General features: G+C 42.7%; 1 protein-coding gene across 4 annotated transcripts in view; it reads left to right on the forward strand.

The window, feature by feature from the left end:
• Positions 1-984: 984 nt before the first annotated feature.
• TMTC1 (transmembrane O-mannosyltransferase targeting cadherins 1) overlaps positions 985-26,608 on the forward strand; it is a 264,581-nt gene continuing 238,957 nt past the window's right edge. For all 4 annotated transcript variants that reach the window (XM_032646464.1, XM_032646467.1, XM_032646465.1 and 1 more), the window contains exons 1-2: positions 985-1,705; positions 18,461-18,638. In XM_032646464.1, coding sequence (XP_032502355.1) covers positions 1,404-1,705; positions 18,461-18,638 — 480 coding nt within the window. In that variant the 5' untranslated portion in view covers positions 985-1,403. The remainder of the gene's footprint in view (positions 1,706-18,460; positions 18,639-26,608) is intronic.

Here is a 26,608-nt window from a genome sequence, read left to right on the forward strand (position 1 = left end):
AGGATGATAATAATATGGCGAATTTTGTATATATTTTAAGTTTCTCTATCTGGATGCATCAGATTCCAGGTAACTTCAATGACACACAGCAATAGAAATTTACAAGGGCCTCAAAGAGTTAACAGATTTTTCAAACCTGCACAAATTCTACTGATCCTCATCTCAACGGTATACTTAGTTTATATTATAATTAGTATTTTTTAAAAAAGAAAACAACCGTTCAGAAAAACTGGAAGATGGGAAGCCAAAGCCAGAGGCCTTAAAGCAGTTTGGTTTTTTGTTTTTGTTTTAAATCGTATTGACTTAGCAGGAAGAGTTCAAACACGCTCACAGCGTAGGAAATAATCAGACCCAAGTGACCCACTTAGATGGGAAGAAAAAGTAATTTGCTTGGCATCTCCCAGATTGTTTTCAGAGCCGTAGTAAAAAAACAAAACGAGGAGGAATGTTTCAGAAGCCAATTCGGAGCCCAAACCCAAACCAAAAATCGAACCTGAGACTTTATAAGCGTGAGCAGAGCAATGGGCGGTAAAGGAAAACAGCCGATGGCTCCTGGGAACAAACCGGGGCAGGGCGGGCAGGAGACGCCCCCGCCAGGGAGACCCTCGCTCGGTTTTCAGAAAGATGCTTCAGAAGCTCCATTTCCCTGCGGTTTCCACCCCCAGAGGCTGCAACCTCTGGTCGCGGGGCGGTGGGGACCGAAAGCCTGGGAAGGAGACCGCGGGGGACGCGAGCGCGAAGCGGGGCGGGAGAGCGTGGCCCGCGGGCCGCCCGTGCTGTTGTCCGGGGTGCTGAAAAGCCGGGGACGTCCCGGGCGGCGGCAGCCACTGCTCCCTCCCTGACGGCGGGCGGGGGGTTCAGGCTGAGCACCTGCTAAGTCCGTCCTGGCCCGGGGCCTGGAGGTGCCCAACAGGAGGCCCTCCCCGGACCCTGCTGGGGTACATGTTGGGAGGCGGAGAGCATCTCGGATGCCCCTTCCCCGCCGCTCCGGGTAGCCCCGCGCGTTGACCCCGCTCCACCTGAGCGCTGACTCTCGCCGCCCGGCGCCGCTGCGCCCGCGGGCTGAGCGCGCGACCAGCCGGGGCGCGAGGGGAGGGTGCGGGACATGGGGGCGAAAGCGGCGCCGGTCCCGGGATTGGGGGGTGGAGGCGATTGAGAGCGGGGCATGCGCAGTGGGGCGGAGGAGGTGGCGATGGCCAGGGGAGGCGGGGGGACTGCTGTTTATTTGCAGCTGGGCCAACTCGGCGGCGCAGGCTGCGGCGGAGCGTGGGGCGCTACCGGCAGGTCCAGCTGCCGCCAACTATGCCCGAGCCCACCTCCGGGCAGCCGCCGCGCGCCGCCCGGTCCCCGGCTGGGGACGATGCCAGACGCCCGGGAGAGGCCAGGGCAGCGGCGGCGGCGCGATGGTAGTGACAAGCTCTGCCCGAGGCGGCGGCGGGGACCGCGCGCCCTCCAGGCGGCGGGGCTGCGGACTTTCGGCGCCTGGGGCCGCGGCGCTGCTGGTCGGGGCGAGCTGCCTGTGCTACGGCCGCTCCCTGCAGGGCGAGTTCGTGCACGACGACGTGTGGGCGATCGTCAACAACCCCGACGTGCGGCCCGGCGCCCCGCTGCGCTGGGGCATCTTCTCCAACGACTTCTGGGGCAAGGGCATGGCCGAGAACACCAGCCACAAGTCCTACCGGCCGCTCTGCGTCCTCACCTTCAAGTGAGTCCCTCACCCCTTGCGGCCGCCGCCGTTTCTCCTTAGCCCCAACCCGGGCTGGGAGAAGTTGCGGGACTGGCTTGGGGGCCGTTTCTTTTCTCGCCGCCCCTTCCCCTCCACGCCTCCCTCCTCTCCAGGCTGCCCACGCCCCTCTGCTCAGTGGTCCTCCGCCCGGCTGCTTGGGGCTCCCGGGGCGGTTCAGGAGGCGCGGGCCGGGACTTGGAATTGAGTTTCTCGAGAGTCTGCGCTCTGGGCGGGCAGGTCTCTGGGGCCAGGGCTGGGAGGGGTCTGGTGGAGCCCACCCGCCTCCGCACAGCTCACCCCCGTGGTACGGTGGCTAAATGAGACCAGCGCGGGCCCGACGAGCTCCGGGCGGGTGGCTGTGGTGGTGAAGCTTCGAAGTTGGGGGTTTCTCGGCGGCTGCTGGTGAGCTGTGCAGACGGGGAGTGTGTCGGCTCCTTGGGAGTCGTGAGCTGCCAGGGCTTGCGTGGGTTTGGGGAGGAGCAGCACAGCGGGCAGAGGCGCTCTCCCGACCTGCAGACTTGGCTGCTCCTGGAGCCTCGCCGATCTTCGGGAAGGGCTCCAGATTTAGACTTTAAAAGGTGCAAAGCAAAGGAAGGCAGGAAAGCGTGGGATCCTCTGGGGGTCCTGGCGTCTCAGTTGAAGTAGTGTTTCTTTTACAATCTCGGAGTCATGATTCAGCATTTCAAGTGTGAATAAGGTGCAAAGGGAATCGGGAGAACGCCAGGGTGTTGCGGGGTGGAGTATTTTCTTGAATTTAAAAGACGGCTAGCTTCAGGTGGAAGGGGAGAAAGGCTGATGCCAGGGGAGTGCTGGCTCGCGCGTCATGAGCTTGACTCAGCTCCTTATAATTTGGCTCAGCATTTAAGCTTATAATGTGCCGGACAGAACTGTTGAAATAATATTGGTTCAGTAACATCAGCGTTTTAAGCATTTTCCAACGGGTGTAATATGAACCCGTCTTTGTGGTACTGGTCATTCGAGACAGGGTAAACAGCTTGAAAAGCCTGCCCAGGCCGGGAGGCCGACGTCTCTTGACAGGTGGCTGATGACTTAGAAAAGGAAACCAGAGCGATTGTACTTAATTCTTCAACTGAAAGTTGAATGTTTTAAGGCGGGTGAGGAAATAGCACATTTGACTCTGAAGAGAGTATTTTATAAACATTTATCCTTTTGGAAAGCGGTTTTGTTTTTCAGCTGAAAGATAATCTCAGCTACTAAGTTGCTCAGTCCTTTTTTTCCCTAAATGTTTCTTAAAATGGCACATTCTTAGATGGCACGATATGTGTGTAACTTCTAAATTGACCTGCTTTTTCATTTATTACAGAGAGGTTTGTTGATTAGTTTAAGGTGTGGTAGCTCACAGCATGAGGTGTGCTGGGCCTATAACAGCCACGGAGACCATCTAGGTCCCTCCTCTGAGCTTTTTCCATGTACAAAGATCAGGGTCAAATGCCTGTGCCCACTTGGAGGGTGGGGAAGAGTGTCTTCACTTCTTGACTTTCTAAAAAAAAAACTTTTTTTAATTCGTGCAGGAGGTGGCAGGGACAGAAGAGAGAGAAGGGGAGGAAAAGAGTAGACAGTGAGGCAAGGCCGTTGATGAAGAGGAAAGCAGGCGTCGTGCAGAACAGGGGCAAAGGAGAAGGAGAATTGAGGGGGCAGGGGGCACCTCTTCATTTATGATGCTCACTGGTTATAAAAAGCAGGCTGGTTGCTAAGATGCATTGCTCTTTGTAGAGTGTGTCTTAGTGGCTGTGTAAGATATACCTTTTTTTTTGAGAAGATTGAATTACAAGTCTAGGGTGCACTAACTGGAAAGTAATAGTGCCTCTTCAGAAAGAGAAATTTAACTAACCTTTCTGTACTCACAGGCATTGATTTGAATAAGATGTGGAGGCTTTCTCATCACAGTCAGCTGAGGTGAAACTGCATCTTCCAGCGCAATAGCGTGAGGCTGGGCATGTATAAGGGACGACGTTAACGATGTTAGGCCCACACAACTCTGAAGATTGTTGTAAGGAAGGACAGAAAATCACATTTATTAACTATTCAGTGTGAACCAAGCATTGGCCTAGGAACTCTATCTACATAGATCATGACTTTAATGATTTTTAGTTTAGGTAATCAGTGAAAACACAAAGTGGCCTTTGAAATATATTCAAACTATCTTAACTGTATCTTAAGCTTGTTTGAGCAGAAATTTTGAGAATTGAAAACCATTCAATTAATTAATGATTAATTTTGTTGTAAGAACACCTAACGAGATCTACCATCTTAAATTTTTAAGTGCACTATACAGTATTGTCAGCTATAATGTTGTACAGCCGCTCTGTAGCACTTATTCCTCTAGTATAATTGAAACTATATACCTGTTGAACAGTAACTCTTGGTGCCCCTCTCCTCTCATCCTGCCCTTGGCAACCACCATTTTACTATCTATTTCTATGAGTTTGACTACTTTAGGTACCTCACATAAGTGGACTTCTGCGACTGGCTTATTTCACGTAGCATAATGCTCTCCAAGTTCTTCCATGTTTTTGCACATTGCACGATTTCCTCCTTTTTAAGGCTGAATAATATTACATCGTGTATATATATCACTTTTCTTTATCCATTCATCTAATGATAGACACTTAGGTTGTTTTTATATCTTGGTTATTGTGAATAATGCAGTGAACACGGGAGTGCATATATCTCTTCAAGATCCCGATTTCAATTCTTTTGGATATATACCCAGAAGTAGGATTGCTGAATCATATGGTAATTGTATTTTTAACTTTTTGAGAAAACTCTATCCTGTTTTCCATGGTGGCTGCACCATTTTACTTTCTAGCCAGTAGTGTACAAGTGTTCCAAATTCTTCACATCCTTGCCAATGCTTACCTTTTTTTTTCATAAAAGCCAACCTAACAGGAGTGAGGTGATAACTCATTGTGGTTTTGATTTGCATGATTAGTGCATGATTTGCATGATTAGATTTTGATGATTAGTGATGTAAGCATCTTTCCAAGTACCTATTGGCCATTTGTATGTCTTCTTTGGAAAAATGTCTATTCAAGTTCTTTGCCCATTTTAAAATCAGGTTATTTAATTTCTTCTGCTTTAAGTTGTAGGAATTCCTTATGTATTTTAGATATTAACAACATATCAGATATTTGGTTTGCACATATTTTCTCCTCTTCTGTAGGTTGCCTTTTCACTCTGTTGATTTGTTTCCTTTGCTGTGCAAAGGCTTTATGGTTTGATGTAATCCCACTTGTCTAATTTTGCTTTTATTGTTTGTACTTTTGTTATCACATCTAAGAGACCACTGCCAAACCTAACATCATGAAGTTTTTCCCCTGTATTTTTCTTCGAGGAGTTTTACAGTTTCAGGTCTTACATATAAATTTTTGATACATTTTTGGGTTGATTTTTGTGTACGTTGTAAGATAAGGGTCTAGTTTCATTCTTTTGCATGTGGATAACCAGTTTTCCCAATACCATGTATTGAAGAGACTGTACTTTCCCCATTGTGTATTCTTGGAACCCTTGTTAAAGATCATTTGACCACATGCATGTGGGTTAATTTCTCTATTCTTTTCCATTGGTCTATATGTCTGTTTTTATGCCAGTATTGTACTAATTACTGTAACACTGGAATATATTTTGTAGTCAGGAAGTGTGGTACCTTTAGCTTTGTTCTTCTTGATCTATTCAGGTCCTTTTGTGGTCAGTATGAAATTTATGATTTTTTTCTTTTTCTGTAAAAAATGCCTTGGGATTTTGATAGGGGTTACATTGAATCTGTAGATGGCTTTGGGTGATATGGACATTTTAACAATATTAAGTCTTCCCATTCATGAACATCGGATGTCTTTCCATTTATTTGTGTCTTTAATTTCTCTCATCAGTGATTTGTAGTTGTAAGTGTATACGTTTTTCATCTCTTTGGTTAAGTTTATTCCTAAGTATTTGATTCTTTTTGATGCTATAGTAAATGAGATTGTTTTCTTAATTTTGGATAGTTCATTCTTAGTGTATAGAAATACGGCTGATGTTTGTACGCTGATTTTTGTATTCTGCAACTTTACTGAATTTGTGTATTAGTTCTGATAGATTTTTGGTGGCATCTTTAGGGTTTCTACATATAAGATCATGTCATCTGTAAACAGTGATACTTCTACTTCTTCCTTTCAGATTTAGATATCTTTTATTTATTTTCCTTGCCTAATTGCTCTACCTAGGACTTCCAGTTCTACGCTGAATAGAAATGACAAGCGTGGGCATTCATGCCTTGTTCCTGATCTTAGGAGGAAAGTTTTCAGTTTTTCACTGTTGAGTATGATGTTAGCTGTGGCCTATTCATAAATGTTCTTTTTTATGTTGAGGTAAATTCCCTATAAACCTAGTTTGTTGAGAGTTTTTTACCATTAAATTGTGTTGAATTTCATCAGATGTTTTTTTCTGCATCTATTTACGATGATCATGTGATCTTTATTGTTTACTTTGTTAACGTAGTGTATCACATTAACTGACTTGCGTGTGTTGAGCCATCTTGGCACCCCAGTGATAAAACCCGCTTGTCCATGGTGTATGATTTTTTTTTTAATGTGTCGTTGAATTTGGTTTGCTAGTATTTTGTTGTGGATTTTTGCATCTGGGTTCATCAGGGAAATTGGCCTATACTTTTCTTTTCTTGTAGTGTCTTTATCTGGCTTTGCAAACCCATTTTTTAAAAAACACGTTGAATTTTGAGATAATTGTACTTTCCCATGCAATTGTAAGTAATAATATAGAAATCCCTCATATCCTTTATCCATTTTCCCTGGTGGTAACATCTTGCATAGCTATAGTACACAGTCACAACCAGGGGGTTGACATAGATACAATCCACAGTTTTTATTCAGGTTTCATCAGTTTTACATATATTCTTTTTCTTTTTGTTGAATGTATATTTAGTCTATGCAGTTTTATCATGTGAGACTACCATCACAGTCAAGATATAAAACGGTTCTATCACAAAGAGCCTTCATGTTTTCCTATCATAGCTATAGACACCTAATTGATAACAGCTACTAATATGTACTCCATCTCTATGTAATTTTGTCATTTCAAGAATGTTCCATTTAGAACCATACAGGGTGTAAACTTTGAGACTTTTTTGCTCTTGGAATAATTCTCTGGAGTTTATTCAGATTGTTGCATGTATCAATAGTTCATTCCGTTTTATTGCTCAGTAATATTCCATTGAATGCATGTATCACAGTGTGTTTAGTTATTCATCTGTTAAAGGACTTCTGGGTTGTTTCCAGGTTTTAGCTATTACAAATAGTGCCACTACAAACATTCATTTACAGGTTTTTATGTGAACAAGTAGTTGTTTCTCTGGGATACATGTTCAGGAGTACAATTGCTGGGTCATATGGTAGTTGCATGTTTAGTTTTTTAAGAAACTGATAAACTGTTTTCCATCCATCCTATCAGCAGTGTATGTTTCTCTGCTTCCTCACCAGATTTGATATTGTCACTGTTTTTTATTGTAGCCATTCTGGTAGGTGTGAAGTTGTGGCTTTAATTAGCATTTCCCTAATGGCTGATGGTGTTAAATTTTTTTTCATGTGTCTATTTGCCTTCTGTATGTCCTCTTTGTTAAACTTTCTCTTCATATTTTTTGTTGATTTTCTAAATGGATCTTTTTCTAAATGTCGAGTTTTGCGGTTTCTTTATACATATTAGATATAAATCCTTTGTCAGATATGTGGTTGGTAACTATTTCCTTCTACTCTATAGGTAGTCTTTTGAGCTTAACAGGGTTTTTCCCTGTGCAAAACTCAAACTGATTTTTTTAATTAAAAGTATTATCTTTGATTTAGTGAATGAACGTCACACATACTAACGGCTAGAAATTCTCTTAAGAATAAACAATAAAAATTTTATTTATTTATTTATAAAGATGTGTAATGCTTTTTTCTTCTTCATTTTAATTTTTTGGCTGCACCAAAGATCCGTACTGGGGATCTTAGTTCCCTGACCAGGGATCAAACCTTTGCCCCCTGCAGTGGAGTCTTAGCCACTGGACCACCGGGGAAGTCCCTGTAATGCTTGTTATTATAAAGGTACTTGTGTAGAAAGAGACTATTCACAGTTTTTCTCACATAAGAAATGGGCAGCAGTTGAAGTGAGGAAATGGATTATTAGAATGTCTCCTTTTACCGGTTTGGAGGGCAGGGCACAATGGAAAATGAAGGCAGCTTATGAAGGTGCAGTGATTTGTATCATATCAATTTAGCTAACTGGAACTGCGACTTAGAAATTCCTTTCCTGTGTTGTACAGGGCAAGGGCTGGACAGGAGAAATTTCTTCGAGGTTTGGAAAGTGAAAGTGAAGTGGTTACCGTGGAGGATTCTTGCCCTCCTTAATCAATAGAAATTGAACTGAGACCAGACAAATTCAGGCAAGGCTTTATTGGGGCCCCTGCTGCAGCAGAGGGCAGTGAGAACAAGCAACAGGTTCCTTTGCCTGTTCTCGCTTCCTGAGGGGGGCCAGCTTGTTCCTTACTTGGGGTGAGGGTAGGAGTGTGTCCAGGGGTCAGGCCAGACGGGTGACTTAGGTGGTTTGCCCACCCATTAGGTGGTGTTGGGTGCAGGGGGCGTGCGCAGCATCCTGTTTGTGCTCAGGGCCCTTCAAAAGTGGCAGTTGGGTTTTTGGTCTCTTTGAATGTTTTATCCAGAATTTGCCCCAGCTGGGCATGCAAGCAGTTATTTTTAGTCCCATATAGTTTCTTTGTATCTTGTTGCTCAAGGAGAAGTTTCTCCAGGTGCAAGCATTGCAGCACTGCAGCAAAGGGTCTCAGGTTCCAGCCTGTCTCAAAGTGGCCGTGTTCCCGAAAGTGCAGTCCCACTGCTCACCGCTGGAAAGCCAGTACTTGAGAGGAAAGGTTGGTGGAAAAGAAAGTTTGCTTATTTCGGAGGCGACAACTGGGGGAGAAGGTGGACCCATGTCCAAAGTCCAACTCCCCACTGACAGTCAGCGGACAGGAGCTTTTAAAGGGGTGTTTCAGGGATGTATAGGCGGAGGGAGGGGGCCGTGTACAGGAACAGCACAATCAGCTCTGACAGTCATCTTGAACTTGGTCATGCGGTGGTGGTCTGATCAGCATCATCTTGATTGTTTTCAACACAGGGTCAGTTCCAGGGTTGGTTTGTGCCCGTCTCTTTGAGGCCAGTTCTTGTAATTGTGGCAGTTTATGTGATGGCTACAGTCTGGTCATCAGGTAGTTAACTTCTTCCACCTGATGGGGGTTTCAGTATTTACAAAACAGCTCAAAAGATATGGCTCAGGATATTATCTATAGCCCTTGAGGAGGAACTAAAAGTCCTTGACTTTGCTTAATGACTAAACTATCTAGTCTTGTTTGAATGCTTTCCTTTGCTTCTGCATTTTCTCACTTCTCTGATTAAATTTTTTCTTTGACTGAAGATTTTCTACAGACAAAAGGCGGGCGGAGGACATGGGGTCGGGACCGGGTGGGGTCTGTCCTGGGAAGGCCACATAGGGTCCTGTTCTGTTTCAGCCATGTACCCACTCAGAAGGTGTGTGTAGGTTTGGTGTGGCGCAGCTCACGCTGGTTGCCCCAGGCTTGCTGAGTAACCTGCTCTGGTGTGCAACAGCAGCTAATTCTGCAGCTCCTCCGGAATTCTCCAGATCTCCTTTAGCTACTTGGAATCATAGTGCAGGTATGTGTGCAGCACTGTGGAGACTGCTGGCCTGTTTGCAAGCCACTCCCATCGTTAAAGTTGGAGCCTAGGAGGCTGCAAGAAACAGAAGTGTATTCTAGTTAATCTTTGTGGGTTCCAGTCCCTCCTTCCTTTCCCCTACTTCAAGTCCATCCTTCCTTCTCGAATGCCTGCATGATTGTGGAAGGTCAAAACTCTGCAGCAAATTCCTGCTGCTGTATCATTCCTGATCTGCTTCTCTGGTCAAACTTTAACTGATACAAATAATAATTTCTTTGTGTTGCTTGAAGTGAATTTAGAATTCTAATGAATTTCTGTCTCTAGTCAAATCTTCTGTTCAGTCTTTTCATAATCTCACTTCCAAGGGCACACAGGACTATTTTTGGACTGTTGTAGAGCAGAATCAAAACATCTGTGAAAACTTAATCTGCAGCAGTAACCTTTTTTATTTTTCTTCTTTATCCTTCACTGGCCATGACGTGTTTTTCACTGTGGAATCAGGTGAAGCACATTAAGTCACTTTGTAGACACTGAATTGACACAGAACCAAACCTCCTAATGCCCGTAACGCCCACCTTGAAAAATGGTCCTGATTGATATAAAAGGTGCTTAGCTTTTAAAATTTTATTTCCTTTCTACCCCCCTTTCTCTTGAGGAGAAGCTCCTGCTGGATTGTTAGCGGTGCCATTCCATATCAAGAAGCAAGGAGAAGCTTCCTTCAACAAGAAAGGACCAGCGGTTTTTCCATGTTAATGATGGGGAAGCGAAGGCAAATTAAATGACCTCAATTCTCTTTCCATGTTTAGGCCGTTGAATCATAGTATTCTACTAGTTTGCTATAAAGTTTTATTTTATTGAAGGCTCTGATGGTAATATAAACCAGATGAGTGAAAGTGGCTGGTTTAAAATGTCAGAGTTAAAAAATAGAATATCTTAATATGTGCAGCTGTAAGGATTTGCAACATTTTAATGTTTAGATCTTGAGAGTTTTTTTGCGTCAGTTTGCATCTTCTAGTCACAAATGATATGCCAACCATGAAAATCAGCTCTAACCGCTGTGCCCAAAACCTAAAAGAAATGGTTTGATTTGACCTCTATGGGAATTCATTTTGAGATAGTCTATTGCTACAAGACATAATTTTGTTTTCTAAGTCTGTGATAGGAGACAAGTGAAGACTGTTTAGGATGTTTGACTAGATTGTCTAGGATGTTCAGTGATGGATGTAGTTAAGAAAAAATGTGATTGGAGGCAATAAAGATTTTATAGAGAAAAATGAAAAAAAAAGTCCTCTGAAAATTTCATGCCAAACTAAGTTTATCTTAGAAACCCCAAGACGAGGAGGTTAGCATCCTTGCCTGTTAGGATATGCTTTAGACGTAAGATAGCCTTTAGCTACAGTCTGTCTGGTGGTGTAGGAGGGACAGAAAATGAGAGGAATATATTTCTGTATCATGAGGGTTTTTTTTTTTTTTTTTTTTTTTTTTTTTGCGGTATGCGGGCCTCTCACTATCGTGGCCTCTCCCGTTGCGGAGCACAGGCTCTGGACGCGCAGGCTCAGCGGCCATGGCTCACGGGCCCAGCCGCTCCGCGGCATGTGGGATCTTCCCGGACTGGGGCATGAACCCATGTCCCCTGCATCAGCAGGCGGACTCTCAACCACTGCGCCACCAGGGAAGCCCCAAACATATATACCTTTGAAAGAAAAAAAACATTTGCTAAAAATTGACAGCTCAGTTATAGGTATAACTAACTATATTATATTTGGTGTTGATCTGTTCATTTTTGTTATTTACTGACTCACTTCCGGAAGATTTTTCTTCTGGGACTTGCTTTCTTCTGTGGTCACTGATCTTCCTGCCCTCAGTTTCCTCACCCTTTCTTTGATCCAGTCGCTACTCTGAGTACTATGTGACAATAGAGACTGTAATGGCCTCCTTCTGACCGGCTCCCTTTTGCCTGACCCCTCCCTACAGCTTCCTCAGAGCCAGGTGAGGATGAGTTTTGCCTTGGCCTCAGGGCACCATCTCCCTGCTGCACTTTTGTTTACATTGGTGCCTTGGAACCGCATCCTTTGGTTCTTTATATACGTGAAGTGATGACGATTTGCTGATTTATTCCTGGTACTGGAGGGAATGCAAAAGAAGAGCAACTAAAATGGTTAAGGGCCTAAGGGATTCTCCTTAGAGGAAAAACGAGAAGAACCAGATGTCGTTGTTTATTGGCTGAATGATCTAAGACTATGGAAAGCATTTAGAAGTATGAGAGCTGTAATGAAGGCAGGAGGTAAGAAGAAGAAAAATGAACGGGGATATAGGAAGACGGGAGAACTAGAACCGGGCTGTGGAAAGTCACCCGGAAGGTGTTGGAGAACCCATCATTTGAGACACCAAAAACAGAAGATGAGGGGTACATTTAATTTTTTCTTTTCCCAGGTTTATAGTTTTACTGGAAAAGAATGTATGTTGTGTTGTTGCTGAGAAAACTGGATATTTTCTGGCAAGCATGGCAACCATATGCAGCCTTACCTTAAGCTTTGAGACCTGGGTATTGTTGTTCTGAGTATCACCTGTCTTGAATCACTGGGTTGCTTAGGGCAGACCTCTGGGCCCCATCTCAGATCTACTGGCTTAAAATATCTTGGGATGGGATTAGGGAATCAGCAGTTGCAATTAGCACACTGGTGATTGAGATCCAGGGAAGCACTGGGACTCAGTGGAAGTCTATGCTTAATGAGGTTGAGATGACAAAATCTCCCTGGCATGGCAGAGAAAGGACTCCAGAAGCTCAATGAGATAGGAATGTTGGGGTGCATTTATCACATCGTCTGCACACATCTCACTCCCTCCCACCCTCTACTGCATTCCCTGAGAGGGCCAGGTGCTTCTCCCTTCATTGAGACATTGAGAAATACATTAGTGAGGGAGTGCCTGCAAGGTTGGGAAGCTCTGTGTTGGCTCTTTTCTGTAGGCCGAGTGTGATGTGGGAGATGCTGCCGTTGAGGTGGGTTTTCCGACTCCACTGGGGGTGGTGGGATCCTGGAGTTCCAGAGGCCAAGTGACAGAGCTTAGCTGCCAAAGACCAGGTGAGAGCATTTGCTATGGTAGGCATGGGGATGCGGTGATAGTCAGAATGTTTTGACCCACAGGGATCGTTGGTGGTGGCATGAAGTAGTCAGGCGGCCCTCTTAAATGTTACTTGATCTATAGACCAGCAAAATTGCAGGTTCAGGGCCCAGAACTAGACACGAGTCACGGCGATGGAACATCACGACCTCTCACGCAGTTTCCAGACCCCTGCCAGTTCATTGACGTATGGATGTTTGACTGAAATAGAGTTGGGGTCCCCTTGAGGAGGGACCCTAGTAGAAGTCTCTTGCAGAGATACAGGCTGTTTTTATTTTTTTCCTAAACCAGAGGTATTTTTCAAAGAAGAAAACTAAAAGAGAGTAATGGGCTTTACCTAGAGCTCTCGGCTGTGAGGTGTGCGTTGCTGGATGAGGGACAACCAATGACTTTCTCCTCCTCTCCTACCCCTCCTCCTGTGGCTGCTTGATGCCAAACTGTGTGACCCTGTGACCTTTCCTGGGAACAGGTGCCTTCTGATTGCTGTGAGCTCGGTATGCCACACCCCCCCCCCCCATTTCTGGGCACTTTTACGAAGAGGCCGAGTATTTCAGACAGAGACGGGGCTCTTTACGTTCTGTTTGCCAAAATCTGGAAGGCTTTCAGCCAGTAGGCATGACTATTAAGATTATTTTAGAAAAAAACATTGTTTTACTTGCTATTGCTTGGCCTACCTTTATATGAGAAAGGAAGGGTAAATCAAATAAAGTTAGGGATTCTTTGAATAGAAAGAGAAAGATGATCTTTTCCAACTTCCAACTTCTTGTAAGTTTATTTGTTCGTCCAGTAAACCTTCACTTAGAATCTACTGTGTGCTAAGTGAGGTGGATACAGTGACAAAAAACTAATTTCTAAAAATGTATGAAAATGCTCATAACATTTGAGGAGTGTAGTAAAAGAGTTTTAAAAAACTGATTAAATTCTATGATGGAAGTACGTTCAGGGTGACGTGGAACCTGAGAGACTGTCCTCTCTAGGTGGTGTTTAAGGTAGGCTGTTATCGCATCTCTGTGTGGACATTTCTGGTTATCCCAAACACCGATTCTAGTTTTAGATCTTACATCTTTCTTTGAGCTGAAGTCTGCCTCTCAGTAGTTAGTTAGCAGGCCCCGTGGCAAACTGTGAGTACTTGAACCACCTAAATGGGCACCCAGGTATGTCCATGCAGCCATGGAGGCCCAGAGTTGCCAGGTCTTCTAATATTTGAAGAGAAGCTGGAAGTTTTTATATGAAATCACCTGTTTTATTGTGTGACGAGCATGCACCAGGCACTGTGCTAGACACTGGGGATGTAGCCATGAATATGTCAGAGAGCCTTTCCCCTGGAGAACTTGGTATCATTTCTGTCTGCCATCTTTCTCCAGGCTGAGTGTCCCCCATTTCCTCAAACCTGTCTCCCTGAGACATCACTTAGAGACCCTTCCCCCAACATCCTGGAGCTGTCCTGTGAAGGTGCTCTGGTGTTGAAATAGCACCCTGAGGGGCTGCTGCCCCACATTGGATACCACCCACGTTCCCTTTCCCACTTGCACAGAGAACGCCTCCCTCTTCCTTATCTCTGTACCTGGTAGGTTCTCCTACTGCTAGAATTCTCTCACTTTTAATCATCTTTCTCTGTTTCTCCTCTCTCTCACCTGCTATGCTGTTAACTCTTCAGTAGCCAATGATGTGTCTTCTCTTTGTATCTGTGGGCTCCACGTTATACCTGGCATCTAGCAGTTGCTCAATAAATATCTGTTGGAGTGAATTGAAATGAAAAATATTGACTTAGGCGGTTCCCTGACTGTCTGTTGATAGTTTGGTCTGTTTCGGTAACCAGGACACAGTAACTCGGAGCTTAGGATAGACTAACAGCCCTTGGACATACTATGTGTAGAGTTTTAATCTGGATTGCGAATATCTTGTTCTCTTTTATGTCCAAATGTGGGTCTTTACTGTTACCCATATTCTGTCGAATCCTGTTAGAATTAAGTAACAACTTCAAGCGTTTAAATTCTTTGTGAAACTCAGTCTCCCAGTACAGTAACTAACTCTCCTTCCCAGCTACAGGCCTTCTGCAGGCTTGGTTAGCATACACTATAGATTCATTTAAGATTTTGGTAAAAATATCGGACAGCTCAGAGATATTATCAGAACCCTGTGACGTACCCTGGAGGTCTCCATCCGAGGAGACATTGATTTATTATTCACCACTCTTTGTGTGTGCTCAAACCTGTCTTATTCTATCTTGTATGCAAGGAGATCCTGAGAGATTCTGATAAATGTCTTTGTTAAAATAAAGATGTGATGCATCTATCACATCCCCTCAATTAACATGTGAGATTAGTCAGTTAACTCCCTTTTTGTGAACCCCTGTTGGCTCCCAGAATCAGATTCTTTTTCCAGTGCTCACAAATAGAATAAGTTCTAAAATTTTGTCATCATTTCATCTTAAGCTCACTTGTCTATAATTTGGAGAGCTCTTTCTCCATCTTTTAGACATTTAGAAAACTTTCCTAATTCTAGATTTTTGGTGATTTCTCAAAGCTTAGGTTCACTAGTGTCAGGTACCATGTGAGAGGCTTTCACACTGCTACCTCATCACTGCAGTGGTTCCCCATTCAGCAATTAAAAAAAAATATTTTGGCATCTACTTGAATCCACTTAAAACACCAAGCACTCTGTCCTAACCAATTTCCAGATATAATCTATATGGATAACATCTGCACATTTTCAGATATGATACATATGGACACAAAGGTGACTCATGCCTACTATTTTGTATCATTTTGGAAGGGGAAAGGAATGTATGTTAAGTACCTCATAAAAGTGTGGTAATATAGTAATACGGTCGGTCGTCTTCAGTGATGCTTTTTACTTTCCAAATGGTTGAATAACAAATAAATTAGAAAAATAATAGGTCTTTTGTTTTCTTTTTAGAAACAGTGCTATTATTTGTAATCCAGAGTTATGATCTAAAGTATAATATGTGTGGGAATAGTCAAATCCATAAGGGTTTTGGTTTATTAGGTGTCTTTCCTTCTCTGTATTGCCATTTTTGTAATAACACAGTGAGGTGCATCTTTTAGATTGACAGGGCCATTTCCATCTCTTCCTCTACTCACACTCACAAGACTTCTTGTGGGAGTTCGCTCCCACACCAAGCAATTCTCCGACACCTGCTGGGTGTCCTAGAATTCGATTCAGTCCTGACACTCCCTACCTGGAGTTAGCATGAGATCCGCCCAGGTAAGGGCTTGGTTCTACACGATTGCCCCACTTCAGACACCAGTCGCAAGTACTGGGTCCCCAGGTTACCCCCATTTATGTCTGACCTGGCTACAAGTTGGGGGTTCCCAGAACCCCCTCCTCAGCTTTGATAATTTGCTGTAATGGCTCACAGAACTCAGAGAAACACTTATGTTTACCAGTTTATTACATAAAGAAGGGTATGATAAAGTGTACAGATAAACAGCCAGGTGAAGTGATGCACAGACTAAGGTCTGGAGGGTCCTGAGTGCAGAAGCTTCTGTCCCTGTGGAGTTGGGCTGCATCACTCTCTGGGCATGTTGATGTGTTCACCAACCTGGAAGCTCTCTGAACCCCATAGTTCAGGGAATTTTATGGAAGCTTCATCACATAGGCATGATCGATTATTAACTCAGCCTCCCTCACCTATGCCCTCCCTGAGGATGGGGGTAGGGCTGAAAGTTCCAAGCTTATAATCGCACGTGATCTTTCTCGTGACCAGTCCCCATCCAGAAGCCATCCAGGAGCCCAGTAAAAGTCACCTCATTAGAACAAAAGACACTCCTATCTCTCAGGGAATCCAAGGGATTTAGGAGCTCTGTGTCAGGAACCAGGGCCAAAGACCAAGGATTAGAACAAAAGGTGCTCCCATTGCTCTTATCACTTAGGAAATTGCAAGGAATTTACGAGCCCAGTGCCAGGAACTTGGGGGCAGAGACCAAATATTAAAACAAAAGACGTTCCTAGCACGTGTATCACTTCGGAAATTACAAAGGTTTTAGGGCCTCTGACCAGGAGTTGGGATGAAGATCAAAATATATATTTCTTACTATATCACAATATCACATATGTATGTATATATTTTTTTGAATACTTTTCTGGTTATTTCCTTACAGAAAATTCCTAGAAGTGGAATGTTTGGCCAAAAGTTGTATAATTTTTAAAGCCTTTGATACATGTCGACAACCTAGAGACCTTTCAGTTTGGGCACCCACCTACCACATGTGAGATTGCCTGTTTTCTCTCATTGAGATGGGTGTGAATGAATTTTAAATGAATGGCTTAGCTGGTCTGGAAAACTCAGCCTGATGAAGTGAGAAACAGTGTAAAATCAACCTCAGGGGGATGGGCTGTCAGGGAACTGCACCCCCGTTCCCCGAGGATAGGGACTTGGTCTTGTCCTTCTCAGAGCTCCGCCATCCTGAGCTTTCTGATTTCCGGCAGCTCTATCGGCCTGTGGGCGTCCTCTTGTACTGGAATGGGAGGGATGCTTTCTCCCTTCTTTAGCTGGATGTGCCAGTCCCCTAGTTCACTGCCCTTTCCTCTTTCCTTCTGAATGAGGTATTTCACACTGGGCTCCTATCTTACGGATCTTGGGGGTGTGCGCAGACTCATGGGTCTGTCAACACAGCTCTTTGGAATCTTGCATTGGAGCCCTGGAGTTGGATCCCTCACAGCAATTCATTTTTCTAGGCTTAGTTAGGACCATGATTACTTCAGTGGGAATGAAAATTGAGTTGATTAAGTGACTATGACATTTAGATTCATATGTCCAAATAAAGCCTGAGATGTTTAAAATTCTGTAGGTTAAAACTGTGTATGAATCAAGTCAAGTGTTTAGGATATGCATATGCCATCGCTAAAGTTGACTTTTAGATTCTTCATTGTTTTTGGCAAACAGGAGGTGTTTGTGTAGGAGAAGCAGATCAAGAGCATGAGAATAAAGATGTGGTATTACTGTTTTGGTAAACTGGGCTGGAGTCTAGACAGCTATAGGCAGTACAACTTAGGGTGTGTATGCTCACCCAAGAGAACCCTTCCCTATACAATTGTATCTGTTCTATAACCCTACAGACTCAGTTGGGGACATTCCGTCCTGTTTTTAAATTAAAGGCTACCTTCAGAAGTCTCTCTGTTATGCATTTCTGTCTTAGGAAACTGTTTTTTAAGATGTTGAACAATTAATTTCCCTTCTCTTTGTGGTTCTCTTTTTAGTTTCTTTGTTGTAATCCTAGAATTCAGATTCTGAGATCTATAGGAATTTATGTTAGAAAACATTTAATACAAATTCTGAAATGCTATGTTCTTTCTCATCCTTGTAATTTCTGCTACAGCTGGTAATTGTGGATAGGTGCCCTGAAGATCCCTTGTGGAGTGGTAATTAACGATGATTCCTTGTGCGTAATCTGAAAATTTGGTTCCTGGTGGCACCGTAGGTGAGAGAACACAGTCATACCCGGTTTGTCTCAACCTTGACCACAGCCGCAGTTTCCTGCTCTCTTTCTAATCTGTGGTGGCCATAGCTCTGACCCACAGCGCTGTGGACTTGCCTCTAACACTCAGCTGCTGAGGAAGAGGTGGCCATGATACTGGGGGGTGTTTGCATCAGCCAGGGAGTGAGGGAAAAAGGGGTGGCATGCCTGTCTGCCTGCCTTCTCAGTGAGGCCACAGTTTTCTGAAGTAATATTGTATTGCATTTGCAGTGATTTCTGCAGATAGCAAAATTTTTAGATAGGAAAAAAATTACACTCAAATGTACAAAATCACCGGATATTGGGAATCATTTAAAAATAATTAATTGAATAACTTATCTTTTAAAATGATGGATTTCCTTTGTTTGTGCTTATATTCTGTTTGTAGCTAATTCAGTTTTTGTTTGTTTTTACAGGCTAAACATCTTTTTGACTGGCATGAACCCATTCTACTTTCATGCAGTAAATGTCATTTTACACTGCCTAGTGACCCTTGTGCTGATGTACACCTGTGACAAAACTGTCTTCAAGAATCGTGGACTTGCTTTCGTTACGGCATTGCTTTTTGCTGTGCATCCTGTTCACACAGAGGCGGTGAGTGTCATTGGAACTCAATGAAATAATGAAGCAAAAAAGTGATCCTGGGCTTCCTGGTGGCGCAGTGGTTGAGAGTCCGCCTGCCGATGCAGGGGACACGGGTTCGTGCCCTGGTGCGGGAAGATCCTACATGCCGCGGAGGGGCTGGGCCCGTGAGCCACGGCCGCTGAGCCTGCGCGTCTGGAGCCCGTGCTCCGCAAGGGGAGAGGCCACAACAGTGAGAGGCCCGCGTGCCGTAAAAAAAAAAAAAAAAAACAGGGATCCTTTTCCCCTTTCGAAATCATGTGAATTTAAAGCTCTACTAAAGTGTTTATATATAAATCATTCTGCTTGACAACTTTTCTTTCTGAATGTTCAAATGGCCTTTACTGCACCTTCAGGATTTCACACCTGTTATTCACACCTGTTATTATTACAGGTGGTAATAAATGACCACAGTTCTTTATCTGCAGAAAATTTAAGTCCTAATGTGTTTTAAACAGCAAGGGGCATTTTGAGATACTTACGCTGAGTCATTGTTCGTGCTCTACAATTTTTTAACCTTTTCTCACTCTGCTTTATGTTTATAATGTCCATGATGCTCAACTGTAAGTGCGAGGTGAGAGACTATAAAAAGTTGAACTAACGTTCTTCAAGTCAGACACATTTAGGAGACTTACCATCAGTTTTCCAAGTTATTTAGTATGAATTGTAGTTATTTGGTGGATAATGAGAAATTTATTTAGAAAATATAGATAGTTCAGATCTGTGCTCTTATTTAAAATATGGACTTAATCATGCACCAAGATGGCGTCATCCAGCTAACCTTGTTTCACATCTCTATAACCACAGTTGGTTTATTTCATGTGTATTGCTAGGGGTGGATGAAGACTTTCCAAGGGGTATGTGGGTACCACAGTTTTAAAGGAATTGTTTCCAGAGGGTCAGATTGCATCCGGACACTTTCCTGCAGCTCACATCTGGGTCTGAGTGCACACCTGGGGGAAAGGTGTCAAATTGATTCTCCTCTCCCTGTTCCCCTTTCAATTGCCTTTTTCTTATTTAAAGAAAAATAAGGAATGTCTTGCATACATTTACTATGCCCCAGGGGTACAAACAGGCACCTTACAATGAAACAATTTGATATATTGGTGTCAGCCAGGTCTCCTCTAATTAAGGCATCATAAACCCAAAGCAGGGCTTCCTGTCTTTTTCTGTCTTTACATATTTCTGTGAGGAATGCAGCATGGCATTAGAAGTAGGCTGTGGTGGCCTGTGAGATTCTGGTTGTCATGGGGATGTATAATATGTTCATTTGATCTGACACAAGAAGTCTGATTTGGCCAATTGGCTTAATAATGAGAAATGGTTAGGCCATATGATGGACGTTTGCCACAAACAAAATTCTAAATCTGTAAGCTCAAGGTTTTGACACAACTGAGAGTGATAAAGAGCGAGTGATAAAGAAGAAAATTATTTTATAAAAAGTTACTTTCTTAAGGGTACTTTTTCCAGCCCTTTCTGGGTATTTTGGACTGAACAAGGTACCTGTAAGTGGAAGACTATTAAGTATAAGTAATAGTCCTTTTCAATTAAGTATAAGTAATCGTCCTTTGCAAAGTCTCAGTCAAGCCTTTTTGCTGTACTTCTGAGAAACTGTGAAAGCAAACGAAACTAATAACAGGTAACCCTAATGATGGGTACACTTCATTTATTTGCTTTCAGCCAGATTAAAGGAGAACCTGATAGAATTGTCTGCTGGTAGATCATTAAACATTATGCAAGATGATAGATCACCATGATTTTTCAAATAACTTGGGTGTTCAAAGACTTAAGTCACTGTATGACATGGCTACTTCTGTCCTCATTTATGTAAGCAGTGTTTAAATACAAAAGCTACGGATAGAACTGATGCCGCATGCTTTCTTATTCTAACAAAAAATAATATTCAGTCATAGATAACTGAATTTATTAAAAAGAAAGCTACAACTGTATTATTAAGAGGTGTATTTTTTATATTTAATAATTATTTATCATTTTTTCTAACTTACGATTTATTTAATAATTGAAAATAATAGTAATTGGACTAATAATACAAAATTGAAAATTAGCACTTAGGTGTTTTGATCACAGGAAATTAAAAAAATAAATTTAATTGCATATGTATTTTTACTACAGAGAGAGATAATAAATAGAATATTTAAAAATGTAACTATAACACATTAAGAAAAATGCTGAGGGGGAACTAAAATGGAAGAATGAGTGTAAGGGGAAAGGGTGTAAAATGTCTATCATTTAGAGAAGAGCCTGTTCATATTTGTGTAAGGGGAACATGATGAGCTTCAAATTGCTGTGGTATGTTTCAGGTGCATTTGGTACATTTAAAGGAGTAACATTATGGCGTTATTTTAAAATGTCAGTTTCTAAAATGCACAGGAAGTTAGATCCTTTGAATTATTTAAAATTATGATGAAAAATTTTAGATGTGAATTTTAAAAGATGAGGGCAATGCATAAGTTTTCAATATGATTGTTAGATGAAGAGAAATAATCAAGGACCACTACTCCTAGCCATATAGAATATATGACACCAGGTCAGTGGCAATGTTTTAATCTAAGCCCATCAACAATATTATGTTTCTGACAAATAATTTCATAAGTAGAGTTAAAAATTCGTGCTTAGAGTGTCTTGGAGAAAATTTTTGTAGGAAAGAACAAATGAGTAGAATAAGAATGGTCCTAATTCTGTGCTTGCAGAGAGGGAGAGCATAAAATGCAGGTAATCTCGGGCAGTGTGATCATGAGCTAGCTGGAGTTCTAAGAAAAAAGGAAAATCCTGTTAGCAAAATGACCTGTAAGAAAGGGTTTCACAAATACCGTATGCTAACACATATATATGGAATCTAAAAAAAAATAATGGTTCTGAAGAACCTAGGGGCAGGACAGGAATAAAGACACAGACATAGAGAATGGACTTGAGGACATGGGGAGGGGGAAGGGGAAAGCGGGACGAAGTGAGAGAGTAGCATTGACATATATACACTACCAAACATAAAACAGCTAGCTAGTGGGAAGCAGCTGCATAGCACAGGGAGATCAGCTCAGTGCTTTGTGACCACCTAGAGGGGTGAGATAGGGAGGGTGGGAGGGAGACGCAAGAGGGAAGGGATATGGGGATATATGTATATGTATAGCTGATTCACTTTGTTATACAGCAGAAACTAACACACCATTGTAAAGCAGTTATGCTCCAATAAAGATGTTAAAAAAAAAAAAAGGTTTCAAGCAGCTTTTGTACTAATCGGAAAAAAAAAAATCCATGGTAACACAATTATGGGGACAAAGGAGCCTGAGAGCTAGACATTTATTTGGGGAAAAATCTTAAAGAAACTATTTGCATTCACAAGCATAAGAAGGCAAAGAAATTTGACCTGTATAATAAACTATACTGGAAAGTAAAATCAAGAGACTGTTATTTAATTATAGATATTAGTTCAGGTTTCTAGAAAGGAGGGCAGAGAAACAGAGAAAAAGAAATGTGTGTTATGAAAACATAGTGATACATTATTTAAGAAAAAGAAAAACAGACCATAGTGGGATGAAAGAGGAAGTTAGTAGTATGTGTCTCCTCTTTGTTAAACAAGAACAAAAATGAGACCATAAATTACAGCAGGAAGGATGGAGGGCTTAAATTGGGGGGGGAGGGTTTAGTGCAAACATGTTGATATGATTAAGGATTCGCTTTCTTAATTACGTAACCAACAAATTGTTAAACGAGTGCTTGCGTAGTGCAGGCCCTCTGCTAGGTGCCAAGGGGGTATGTGGGTGGGCAGTGGGGTCCCTACCCACAGTTTGTTCATAAGCTCCTAGAAAAGCCAAAGAGCATACACATAAATACGTACAAGACAAAGCAATATGTTGTAATAAAACTGAAATTCCAGTGAAGGGAAAAATTATTTCCAGTTTAAGTAGAGAGGAATAAATTCATTTAGTTATGTAATTTTTCAACAAATATTTGAGTGACTATAATACAGTCAATCAGTGCAGGGCTATAGCAGTGAATAAGGTAGACCTAGAGCTTTCCTCATTGATGGCCTTGTGATTCTTGGGTTTCCTGACAGTATATTTCTTGGGAAATTTATGTTTTTCTGAATCCCGAATCATGAGAAAAATCAGTAGAGAAATTGGGAAAACGGGGAAATCATTGTAATTCTCCTATGAGAATTAAAACTTAACAATCATCATAGAGACATTACTGTTTGAAGGAATGCACTTCTGTCCAGTCAAAAGCAAGAGCAGGAAATGCTGACACATGGAGTTGAAGGTTAGGGTTGACGTTTCCACAGCTGGGACAAGAGTACTTAGGAGAAAATTGGTCATGATCTAATCAGCCAGTTTGGCTTTCAGCTGTTGCCATGTGTTAAGTATGTGTTCCTGGCTCAGTCTGCCACCAATAGAACTCATTTTGCAGGTAAAATAATTAATAAATATAATATAATAGCGATAGTCCAAGAAATAACAAGTTTTGGGGGCAAATTAAGTCCTTACTTTGCAGTTTCCACATGTGATTCTGTTAAGCCTGCTAGGAGATCTGAATGTTACATTATTTGAATTCTACTCAATTATGTTCACTGATTTTTTTCAAATGTTTGAATATTTGTTAAAGGAATACAGTTCCCAGGTTACAGCTACCTGCTTGGTGATGGAAACTTGAAGCTTAAGGGAAGAAATACATGCTCTCCATCTCTTTGTATATTTGACCAAGTCCTTTTGTACTTCCCAGCACCCTAGGTTCAGCCTGCATTGTCACGGGATCAAGCCCAAGGGGTGACAACTTGATGTTCCATCTTGGCTTCTTGTTGCCCACTCCCACCCCCTTTTCATTTATTCCATGCTCTCATCACTTTAACCTCCCCTTCCAGGAACACCCAGTATGCTTTCAGGACTCTCTTTCCTCTGCCTGGAATGCTTCTGCATTCCCTCTCTGGCCCAAGATTCACATCCCCCTGTCTTGAGTTTCCTGAAGTCCTCCTTGCTTGACCTTTAAGTCTCAGTGAATAAGGCCAGCCTTTCCACGAAGCCTTCCCAGATCCTACAGTCCAAATTAATGCCTTCAGTCTTCTCATGGCAGTGATCTCTCCTCTTTACAATACATGCAGTTTCCTTGTAACCTCTTAATGCCCTCTTTGACTCCTCACCAGATGTTAACTGCTTGGGGCAGGTTTAATCCCTCCGGCTGGCATAAATACCTGGCAGATAGGAGGCATTTGTTAAATGTTTGTTGACCGACGTGAAACATGCAGTTACTGAACAAGATGATGTTGATGAATTGACTCACTGTGTGGCTAGTCTGGACAGATAGCAGTTGATGACAAGCACCTTGTTTTTAAGACACTAACCCCCTGGCCCCAGAGACCCCAGCTTAACAGGGATACAGAGTAGGCGTTCAGTGACTGCTTGGTGGTTTGGAGCCGGCAGCAGAGCCTCTCAGTGTTAGCACTGACATTTCAACACCCGCTCTGAGCTTCTGCTCCAAGGGACACTCCATTCTTCAAATCTGGGCGTGTCCAGCTGGCACACGCTGCTATTGCTGCTGCTGTTTCCCGGCAGAGCCAACTGACTACAGTTTGAGGAGCAGGGCTTCAGGCGCCTTGAAGGCACTAGTTATGCCTGCCTAGCTTGTGATTGCCTCATTCCAGCTTGCCACACCCAATATCAGCTTGCCAGTCCTGCTGTTGTCTGGGTTGGCCACAGCAGTAGTGCTGCGTTGGGTGTCCCCCTGGGCCCAGACGCCTGGGCCTTATCCCAGGACTTCGTTGCTGGCGAGCTGGGCTCTCTGTTTAACCTCCCAGAGGCCTTGCTGGTGATGCCGAGCTCAGTGCTCAAAGGGGCGGTGCCTGTAGCCTGAGCGGGCCTGGGCTTCACGAGTGAACCGTGTGCAGTTGTTGCTTTACGTACTGTGAGTCTGAGCTGGGCCTTGACACCGAGGTGAAACCACACTGTCACTAATAGACATATTGGATTATCTAATAAAGTTAACATAAAATATCATACATGTAAACCTTAAAGTAAAAAGATGGTTTCCATACATCACGCAGAAAAACCCGTCTCACTGTTAAGAGTCTCGCCCCCTTTCTCTGCAGGGAAAAGGAAGAAAGAAGGGCATCAACAATGAGTGGGCACTTTGTATATATCATCTTACTTATTACAACAGTAACGTGAGTTAGGGGGTGTAATACTCATTTTAAAGATAACAAAACCAAATCTCAGAACTTAAAGATAACAAAGTTGAATCTCCCTCAGTTGGTTAGGGGAGCCTGTATTCAAGCCTTGGATGGTCTAGCTCAGCGGTCCCCAACCTTTTTGGCACCAGGGACTGGTTTCGTGGAGGACAATTTTTCCACAGACCTGGGGTGGGGAATGGTTTCAGGATGATTCGAGCACATTACATTTACTGTGCACTTTATTTCTGTTATTATTCTGTTGTGATATATAATAAAATAATTATGCAACTCACCATCATGCAGAATCAGTGGGAGCCCTGAGCTTTCAGTTGCTACTCACCGATAGGGTTTTGATATGAGTCTGCAAGCAGTTGATTTATTATGGTCTCTGTGCAGTCAAACCTCTCTGCTAATGATGATCTGTATTTGCAGCCGCTCCTGAGCGCTAGCATCACTGCCTCGGCTCCCCCTCAGATCATCAGGCTTTAGATTCTCATAAGGAGCGTGCAACCTAGATCCCTCGCATGCGCAGTTCCCAGTAGGGTTTGCGCTCCCGTGAGAATCTAATGCCTCCACTGACCTGACAGGGAGCGGAGCTCAGGCAGTAGTGTGAGTGATGGAGAGCGGCTGTAAATACAGATGAAGCTTCGCTCACTCACCCGCCGCTCACCTCCTTCTGTGCGGCCCGGTTCCTAACAGGACACAGACCACTACCATCCGTGGCCTGGGGATTGGGGACCCCTGGTCTAGCTCCATGTGTGTGTCATTGCCTCTCCTTTATGACTGCAAAATTTGCTTATTATATGAAGATATTTATAGGTATATTTCCCAGAAATCTATTTTCCGCTATTAATTGTTGATTGATTCTCCAACACACCATGGGCTTCACGTCTTCTGTGATTTGGGTAAGGCTGTTTTCTGTGCCTGAATGTCAAGTTCATTTCCCTTGCGAATTCTTCCTCATATGTGACCTTTTCTTTGAAGCATTCTTTGAACCATACCCCGTTTTTTTCCTTTACAGTTTTATTTCCTGGATTTCAAAAAATTAAGAGAAATGTACACGTTTTGAGTAGTGAAATAATACAAAGATTTATAAATAGCCATCTGTCCCCACCCTCCTTCCATTTCAGTCCCTTTTTGAAGTAACACAATAAAAAAAATAATTTCAAGCTTAAAAAATGTAGTGACCATATACTCTATCCAGAGTCACCAATTTTTAACATTTTACAGCATATGTTTTATCATCCTTCCACTCTTTCTCCTTCAATATATAAAAATATTACTTGCTTTCTGAAGCATTTAGAGTAGGTTGCATAATTCATACGCCTTTACGCCTTAATAATTTCGTTGTATATTTTCTAAAACCAAGGCCATTAGTCACTGTTTCTTTTTAGCCTCCTTTAGTCTTAAGTTTTGAACAGTCCCCAGTCTTCAGTGTCTTTCTATTATATTATTTATATCTTTAAATGTAACTTAAAATTTATATTAGGATTATATATAATATACAGTGTTATTAATATATTTGTCTTAATATTGTAATTGACAATGGTTTATCATTTATTGCTGTCCTTATTTATTATGATGTTCAAATTGTTGCATATTTGGTCAGTGGGAGCCCATTGTTACTGGCTTCTGTGTCCTATTGACATGTACCTGTCATTTTTTGAGCACTTACTTTCTGACATGAGAAGATGATCCAAGTGCTCTTGTATCTCCTGAGTCTCAACCCTGGAATCAGCTGCTTCTCCAAGGGGCCCATGTTCTC

Source organism: Phocoena sinus, chromosome 10 (genome assembly GCF_008692025.1).
Source record: "Phocoena sinus isolate mPhoSin1 chromosome 10, mPhoSin1.pri, whole genome shotgun sequence".
NCBI lineage: Eukaryota > Metazoa > Chordata > Mammalia > Artiodactyla > Phocoenidae > Phocoena > Phocoena sinus.